At 39.8% G+C, this 9,024-nt stretch overlaps 1 protein-coding gene across 6 annotated transcripts in view; it reads right to left on the reverse strand.

Annotated features, from left to right (window-relative positions):
- The window catches only part of LOC123976356 (dnaJ homolog subfamily C member 13), a 31,314-nt gene that overhangs the window by 6,148 nt on the left and 16,142 nt on the right, over positions 1-9,024 (reverse strand). For 2 of the 6 annotated variants that reach the window (XM_046058833.1, XM_046058587.1), the window contains 23 exons: positions 8,167-8,181; positions 7,224-7,306; positions 6,815-6,968; positions 6,498-6,601; positions 6,238-6,397; positions 6,067-6,129; positions 5,875-5,976; positions 5,592-5,696; positions 4,941-5,143; positions 4,526-4,610; positions 4,249-4,403; positions 3,869-3,914; positions 3,621-3,775; positions 3,325-3,526; positions 3,107-3,222; positions 2,849-2,927; positions 2,623-2,758; positions 2,246-2,430; positions 2,033-2,107; positions 1,789-1,908; positions 791-1,186; positions 591-704; positions 167-283 (listed from right to left, as the gene is read on the reverse strand). In XM_046058833.1, the coding sequence (XP_045914789.1) occupies positions 167-283; positions 591-704; positions 791-1,186; positions 1,789-1,908; positions 2,033-2,107; positions 2,246-2,430; positions 2,623-2,758; positions 2,849-2,927; positions 3,107-3,222; positions 3,325-3,526; positions 3,621-3,775; positions 3,869-3,914; positions 4,249-4,403; positions 4,526-4,610; positions 4,941-5,143; positions 5,592-5,696; positions 5,875-5,976; positions 6,067-6,129; positions 6,238-6,397; positions 6,498-6,601; positions 6,815-6,968; positions 7,224-7,306; positions 8,167-8,181 (2,970 nt within the window). Of the gene's footprint in view, positions 1-166; positions 284-590; positions 705-790; positions 1,187-1,788; positions 1,909-2,032; positions 2,108-2,245; positions 2,431-2,622; positions 2,759-2,848; positions 2,928-3,106; positions 3,223-3,324; positions 3,527-3,620; positions 3,776-3,868; positions 3,915-4,248; positions 4,404-4,525; positions 4,611-4,940; positions 5,144-5,591; positions 5,697-5,874; positions 5,977-6,066; positions 6,130-6,237; positions 6,398-6,497; positions 6,602-6,814; positions 6,969-7,223; positions 7,307-8,166; positions 8,185-9,024 lie in introns of all 6 variants that reach the window. The other 4 variants (XM_046058755.1, XM_046058501.1, XM_046058908.1 and 1 more) reach the window with 2 other exon arrangements.

Raw genomic sequence — 9,024 nt, forward strand, 5'->3', positions numbered from 1 at the left:
TTAAGTCAATGCTACCATCAATATTTCCAGCTATAATAAATATGGCTATTCATGCTTTATCCCCTATAAAACCCTTTGGTAGACAGAAGACTGATGTGAAAGGGCAAACAATAAAAAAAAGGGCAGAATGAATGTGGCTGTAAGACCATCTTGTTGTTCTACTTACCTCAAGGGGAAAAGTTGGTTGCTCATTGTAGACCCGGACAAAGATCTCCCCAACTATCAGCTCTTTGCTGTGATCGTTGAACACAAACTCTGCACCGAAGCTTTTATCATTTTCTCCCTTTTAAGAGATAAGAGAATGCAGAAATAACTTTTTTGTAGATTATGCTGATATTATCAGTAATATCTATATAGCTATATTAATGTACGACCATGTATGAACAATTAAATAAACAACTATTTCCACAATATGAACTTCAATAGCTATTTAGATCAATCCCAAACATGGGTTTAACTTACATCACTGTTCTGTTTTATATCCATTTAATATCAGAATTGAAGCTTGCCACTTGTTATGCATCGTTTGTTTGGAAATTTAATAAATTAAGTTTGGAAAATAAAAAAAAGAGTATACATGTTATTCCTACCCTCTTGATGTTTCCCTCCTGCTGACGCTCCAGGAACTCCAGCAGCTCGGCTCGTGTTCCATTGTTCCAGATCAAGTACGGGTTCTCCGAGTTACTATTCAGCAGCTTCAAGACCTAAATACACAAAAGGGTATGAGGAACTCAGTTTGGTATTGGGGGTTTATGTATATCAACGCTTTGTATCCACCCGTGCAACGTACCTCAGCAGGAGTTCCTGTTCCCAGCTTCCTTGAGATGTATGGTGTCAGCATGGCTGCTAAGCTCTTGCGTATGGTGGGGTTCTCCGGAGGTATGCTCTCTAGGCCGTTGGTCTCTGAAACAGGATTGCTCCCATCTGGGGCGTGTGGGTTCTGGGTGTAGCCTCCCAGACGGCTGAGAGCTACCAGGCTGAGCTTGGCTAGGCTGTTTGCGACCTCCTGCTGGTTTGTGTCCTGGCTAGCCTGAACGCCGCTCTCCTCCAGAGTGTAGTCGTAGTTGAAGAGGTGGACCAGCAGGTGCCAGAGCACACCAGCATGATACAGATGGGTTTGTAGGAAGAAATCCACTGCAAAGGAGCTCACGCACTGTACAGCTAAGGTGGCAGTTTTTGGGAGACCCTGAGAGGAGGCGAGTGGGAGAACATGAATGTTGAGAGAAATACATTTGTAAATATTTGTTTAAGAAGCTGTCTGCTTATAGAACACATATAAAGCTAACATCAAAAGGTGCTACATGTAGCATTTTAATATTACTAAACAATTAGCAGATAATGAGATCATAAACTAAAACTAAAGATGACTGCCAAGAATAATAGTGGTGGCCTCAAAGGAGCTGCATTTTGTACAAATCCAAGATGGATTCAAATGAAAAATATATCTTTATGACAAAAACGAGCTGTTTGTTAGAAACTGTATTAAAAATCATTTTAATGCAGCTTCTTAAAATGGAAGATGTTGAAAGAAGAGGATAGCTTGTGCTAAAGACACACTTTCAGCATTTTTGTTCTCTTTAGTAAAGCAAAAAAAGGAAATTTTAAATGTTTTGCAACTGCAGCCTCTAAAATGCTATTATTGGGTATCATTTCTATATGGTTCAAGATCTCACAGATAATCTTACAATGACATATTAGTGTTAAAAAATAGTACAGATAGAGGTTTTCTTTGTAATTATAGACAGAAAAGTCATAACAAAGTAAACACAGCAAGGGCAGGAGTCTCACCTTTCCATAGAACAAGATGTGACAAAGGTCCCTGATGATATTTGGCAGTTCAATTATCTTTTCCCTGCATTCCTCAAACTGGGCTGCTACACTGTAGCACTTACAGATGTGCCCGCACACCTGTGGACCATTAAAGTTTTGAAAAAGTGTTAAAGAAATCACTATATGCAGTACAATACTCATCTCTAATAAGAAGGGTGAGTGCAGGTGAATGAAGTGACTCAGTGCTTTGTAATAATTTTACCTGTACAGCCATGTCATCAGGCTTGCTTGATGCAGTTAATACAGCAACACACCGAGAAAGAGCCTCCAACAACACCTGATTAAACACAACCATTTATGATTTATTCAAATCAGTTCTTCACACACCACAGTGCACAGGTCCACATGTAGATGGACAGGTATAATGTTTCATATAGACTGGATGATATGCCAGGATTTGTGATTGCGTGTGTACCTCAATGCCATTGTCGCGGCGCAGCTCCTCTGCATTAAGGGCCGAGCAGTTCACGGTGTGGAAGGCCAGTTCAACAGCAGCCGGGAGGAGAGGGGAGGTCTTGGAGAAGAGCTGGTCATCCTCTGTTTCCATTGTGATTGTTTTGATGAGCATGGGATAACCAGCGTATTTGTAAGGTTCCAGTTCTGTAGACAACAGAAGGAGAAGTGGTATTTGTTTCAAATATCTAACATAATGATAACATAGTGATTAAATTACTAAAAAATAAAATAACATAAAATAAAATAAAATAGTGCCTGAACTTGTTTCTTTCAAAATGTATAGGTAGAAAGAACAATAGCAAGAATGAAAGAAAGAAAGTTGATCCAGCTACATACCTTGTTTGTGTCGGTTGAACAGGATGCTTTGAGTTTTGAGGATGAGGATGATGTTTTCTGGGTCGGGGCCGTCCAGGATTCGTGCAGACTTTGTACAAAGGAACTCGTAGGCTTTGTTGACTTTCTCAAACATGTCCTAAAAAGAGTCAAGTTGAAATTAAATCAGCAGATAAAACTATGTAAGCCCTTAAATACGTATCATGTCAGTAATGGTCGTAATACGTACCCTGCCCTCTGGGTTCTTGTCAGGATGGTACTTCTGTGCAAGTCTGAAGTAAGCTTTCCTGATTTTACTCTCCTCGTGCCTGAAGACAAAAATGACAACATTTTGTGAGTCCTACAATCTAATTCCACAAGTTATCTCATCCCACATCCTACCTACTCCACCATCCTTGTCATCCCACTCCACATTTTCTTGCTACCAAACAACAAAGTTGATTCAGGATACAAGGCGAACAGTAACATAAATCAAAAGGCCACTCACTGCCCCTGTCCTTTGGGGAGGTTCAGAACTTCATAGGCGTCATCTACAGACATAGATGGGGGCTTTTTCTCCACCTCCCTCTTCCAGGCTTCAAGAGTGTCTTTTAGCAGCTTCACCTGTAGGGAAAATGGTGGTGGATCATAACGTTAAAAGAAGAAAATACAAGCAGGACATCGAAGTACAAGCTTGGATAAATAAGGGGGGAAAGAGAGACATACGGCATCTCGAATGGGCCAATTAGGGAAGCGAATGGTGTCACATAGATGTCTGAGGTAGTAGATGTTGCAGAAGAGCTCGTTGTCCAGCTGAGGGAAGCTGATCACGGGGATGGGGCAGTACTGGTAGAGGGCCCGCGTGTTGCTCTGCAGCCTGGGGCTGAAGTCAGCTACGTGGGCAGCTATTTTCTCGATCATCATCCGCCTGAAACAGAGAGTCCACACAAATTTCTATGAACTTTCACTCTACATTGCCTTTAAGAGTTAAAAAATGATGCATGATGGAGACTAATATCTACCTCATCTCGCTGCTCCAAATGGCCTCAGGTGTGTCAAATTCTCCAAGGAATATCTCCGAGATGCGCTCAGCCTCGTAGTTCTCCAGGTAACAGACCATGGCCTCAGGCAGCACCGGACCCAGAACACTCCGCTGAACTATGTCCTGACCCTTGGACTGGGGAGGAGGCACAACAAACACGTGTTATTTTCAAACGGATTCATAAGATACAATGTGTAAGGGGATTTATTAGGGAAACATCTACTTTACCTCCTCTGATTTGAAGGCTTGTTTCAAATGTGTGTACTTGAGGAACCTAAAGAAACACAGGAATGTCTCGATAGGTCAGAGGTAAATATCAACAGTGCATGTTACTAGACTATCCACATGGAGTTGTAATATTTCATTTCTAATTTTTAATTGCATCAAGTTTTTTCATGAAGCAAAAAGCAAAACTACTCAATCAAACTATGTGAACAGAATAATTATCGTTATACAATATTATATAAATACATTTATGTTTTTAGACAGTCTGGTGTTAATTTTTCAGTCATCATTTATTCATAGCAATAAAAATACTAAATATCTCAAAGTATCTGGGGATAACTTTAGCATGTTCGGATATTTCTGTGCCATTTATTGTGTTTCACCTTGCAACAGGAAGCACGTTGGAGCCTGTGTACATCATGATGAAGAAGAAGACCCCAGTTAAATAGAGGCGCTGCAGATTAGGGTTGTCCTGCATCACCAGGTACAGCACGTTGGCCACCTTTTCCACCAGGATGGGGTCAAAGGTCAACAGCAGCTGGAGTGGACAAAGAAAAATATGACACCAAGACCATCAACACTTACATTCAGCAATTCACCAGAGTGGATACAACAACCCTTATATAAACAATTAAAATCAGATTCAGATTTAGCAAATACCTGGACAATGTGAGGGAGGCAAGCATTGTCACTGATCATCCTCTTGATCTTAGGTAACGGACGGATAATGGCATTATCTTGGTCCCTGAGTAAAATTAAATAAGCATATGTGTTAGTCATGGCCTAGAGGTTGAATTGAATTCAAGACCTGTATGTGCGCGCGAGGGCAATTTGTTTTGCCGCAGTAGCAATAAAATAGACATCGCACAACAATAATGACAGCAACGACAATTAGCAATACAGGGTTGACACATGTGGGTATATAAGAACATAAAAAAACATGTTTCAACCAAAAATCATCACACATACTACATCGCTTAATGGAATTATATTATAACATCATACAAAAGAAATTTCCAAAAAGGATAGTGTTTTCTCAACTTACAACCACAGAGGCACTTTCTGCTATACCCACCTGCTGGGGTAGTAGGAGCACATGGTGATGAGCATGTTAAGGATTAGAGTTGCCAGGTCAGACTCGTTCATCACGGCCTGTCCAGTGGCCAGGAGGCACCATTTTAGCTGTGGGATGGCCTGCAGGGGACGCCAACCATCCATCCCCTGAGCCCAGCAGCGTGTCTTTGCGGTCAGGACACCTGTGCTCCAAAACTCCTGCATCTGGAGAAGGAAGAGTAAAAACATATAACAAAGACAAGCAGGCCTGGCTGCTGCAAAAGAAAGTAAAAAGCAAAAATAAAAAATTTAAAACATACACGGACAAAAAAAACCCCATAGCAAATGCAAGAGACCAACTAAAATGAAAGAAATAACATCGGGGGAATGCAATGATTTCTCAATATGTCTCCTTTAACTAACCTCAAATTACATTAACTGGACATTTTATACAATAGATGTGATAAAAATAACAAATCAGTTTCAGGTATTTCATCCATGTAAAGTACAATTCACAAGTACTTGTACAAACAAGTAACATATTGCGTTAGACTGAAATTTCTTATTTTATTACATTTTGATAAGTTGTTCTTAAGAGGTATTTAACTCTGTTTTCAAATTTACTGTGCAAAATTAGAGAAATCACAGTTTTTGACCTTTTAAGATCACATACCTCCTCAAAACTGAAAGGTCCTCTTCTTTCCTTGTCTGCATTACCGAAGTACCACTCTTTCTCACTCTCCCGCTTCATGTCTGGGGATGCCTCCAGCACGTTGCTCTGTGTAAATTAAAGACCTCTGTTTGACACTCCAGACAGATTAATTTCAGATTTTGACAAGTGGTTCGATGTTGAATTAACTCTCACGTACAGTATATCTCAGAGAATTACAAAAAAATAAAAAATTAATACACACACACTTTTTCATATAATATTATTTTTTTAAATTAAATTTTACCTGTAGGGGCACAGTAGCTCTGTTGGTATGCAGATGAGCCAAAGTGAGAAGATCCACCAATATACGCACTCCATTTGAGTCCATCACCTCCTTCACATTTTTCTGCACAAAAAAAATAAAATAAATATTACTCAGGACGGAGAATAAATGAGCAGGTGACTCTAAGAGGCACTGTTGCTTTTAACAGCTTACCCTGTTGAGAATGAGTTTGTTGAGGAAGAGGATGAGTCTGTCTCTTTCCAGTTTGTCTGTACACTGTAACCACACAAGAGCATTTCAGGTTTAAGGATTAATTAAACACTTACATAAAAACACATCCTATTAAAAACTATAATAGTTCTTGCAGTAACAGTTTGTACTCACTCTGTCAAGCATGCCCACAATGTATTTTGTGTCTGTGAAAGGGCCAATCTCCTCGTAGCACTTCCCATAGACTATAGCGAGCGCCTGCAGGCACAGGCACTTCATTATAACTTTGGGTGTAAGCAGAAAGCGATGGTAGAGTTCATTGAAGAACTCATATCTAAGAGCAAAGAGAGGGAGAAGCCTTGTCATCTTTCTGGATTCACTGCAGAATGATAATATTTGCGCAGTTGGTTCGTGTTGTTGTATTGTCGCCTTACGATCTCTTGATGGCACTCGATTCTTCATTTTCATCCTCCTCAAGCAGCAGACGCAGGTAATAATCCCCGATCTTTATCTCATCTGACAGGCACTCGTATTTCACCTGCAAATAATAACATGTTGCTCACAGTATGTGTATTACTTCAGAACAAATAGAAATACATAATGTATGTCTCTCTGGGATTCAAAGAAGCTTCATGATATCCTGTTCTAGTCTAAAAGTGCTCTGTATCAGAGAAATTGATGGTTATAATTAAATAAGAGCCATGACAACCAAGGCAGCAGTGAGTGCTAGATACTCCAGCTGAGCACAAACCTCAAACTCCTGGTGGTTCCAGGAGATGACGGTAGCACTGCCCAGCTCGCGGTCCACGCTGAAGGCGCGCATCTCGCCCTCCAGAGCGTCTCGCAGCTCCTCCCTTGTCTTCAGGTTCCAGATGAGGTTGGACTGTGCATGGTCGAGCTGGAATCTGAAAAAAAAGGTTTTCAGCCTGATATATGACTTGAAGGTTGGAGTTTTTTTCTATCAAAAGCTATGAATGTATTAAGAAGTTCCCACGTAAGGCAAGTGTATCATAGCCAGCATCAGTTCTACCGAGATGCACTCCAGCAAGACGCTGAGTTCCTAAATAGCTGGAGCAAACTCTATCATCTGAGTAAGACAAAAGCAGGTTCAGTGTAACACATGAACAAAATAATAGTTTAATAAAGCTGTTTTTCTCTACCTGTAGTAGAAAAGCTCCCAGTTGACTTCAATCTTTATTCTCTGCCGTCTCTTCCTCAGGATGACAGGCTTTTGGTTTGGGTTCTGAAAACAAATGAAAGATGCAAAAATTCAGTCTGTAATTTTTCAGCTTAAGACATATAGAGAGCTGTGAAGTTAAAATGAGCAACATGCGCAACATTTTACACAGACAAGAACACCAGAAATGAAATTAATGGAACCAGTGTGTATAACAATGTAACATAAAATGTTGTGGAGAATGGAGAAAGCCAGATATTAGAACAATGAGACAAATTAAGCCATCCCAAAACAATGTCGTCATCGCACCACTAGAGTGCACACAAAAGGTTATGACACACAAAAACCAAGATGGGATCCCATAATTGGGTGCTTTCCTTAATTCTTGCAGGGCGAGACAGATCTTTGGCGAAACTGCACTTTAATTTTGAGAAGCACAAAATGCTTCACATGGTATATAAATTCTCATAAATGTGTTGATTCCTGTTGCAAAGATGTTGCTACTGAAGCCATACAGTTGCAAATATCCTGCATAATCAAAAATGTTGTGAGCAATGTTCCAGAGGCCTTACAGGCTGCTTGGCAAAGGTCCTTCAGTTTATGCTAATTATACTCATGTTTCAAACTGAATGTGGTCATTATTTATTGATGACTAAACACTACAAGTACTCTGGACATGTCCTCTATTGGCAGCAGGACAAGAAGAGGCGTGTTCAAATCTATGCTTTTCTTGTTTACAGTATAATATATTATAGACTTATTTTTGTTCTCTAGCATCTTTTTGAAGACGCACAATAACAGGTCATCGCCTGACTGAATTAAAAAAAACACACTCAATATGTCACATGAAGATGGAAAAATAGTTCGGTCAAGACAAAGAACATGGAAAGAAAACAACATCGATCCCATTGGTCTGTCCTACTTACCAGGTTATTTCTGTCCTGCTGCAATGTTTGGCAGCAGATACCACACAAGACAAGGGGAGGGTGGGGCAGAGACAATACAGAGGTTATTGTTCCTCGGATCAAACAGAGATTAATCAAAACAAAAAGGGTCACAGGTCACTAGAGTACATCATACTAAGAGATTGACATGCAAAACTATCACTAAAGCCTTCAGATTTATTAGTGCCCACTAGATTATTATATTTCCCAAGACTACCTAATTAATTGCTAACTATATATATATATATATATATATATATATATATATATATATTTGTGATTAGGGAATATTAAAAGCAAGCCAATCAAAATATGCAGTTGATCATTTGAAACAAAAGTGTAGAAAAGGAAACGGAAAAGGTTTTGTAGAATCATCAACAAGCTGGCAGTAGTTGCCCAATGTTTTATTAAACAGTTCAGATGACAATAACAACACAATTCCTAACACGTACTTTCTATAAGAACGACCAGGTTCAGTCTGAAAAGCTTTATGCCAACTACGTGCAAAACCTTTTCATAGCTTAAGAAGAAATGTCTGCCTAACGTATATGAAAATTTGCACAAGCAGTTTGAACAGCAAATATGCATCTTGAAGTGCTGTTTCCCCAAGGTCAGGCAGCTTCAGAGCTGGCAGTGTTCTCTTCAAGCAAAGTGACAGCAGCAGCTTAAAGGTTACTGAGTTTGCCTCTGAATTCTGCAGTAATAATCAGCATCAGCAGCAGGAGCAACAGTTAAGAGACATCTGAGCAGACAAAGACAGCAGCAGCAGCATGTCTGATAGGTAACAGGTAAATCAGTCCCTTTGTAAAAGAAAATAAATCCTCACCTCCTTCTGGGCTA

The sequence above is a fragment of the Micropterus dolomieu genome, linkage group LG01, assembly GCF_021292245.1.
Source record: "Micropterus dolomieu isolate WLL.071019.BEF.003 ecotype Adirondacks linkage group LG01, ASM2129224v1, whole genome shotgun sequence".
Classification (NCBI taxonomy): domain Eukaryota; kingdom Metazoa; phylum Chordata; class Actinopteri; order Centrarchiformes; family Centrarchidae; genus Micropterus; species Micropterus dolomieu.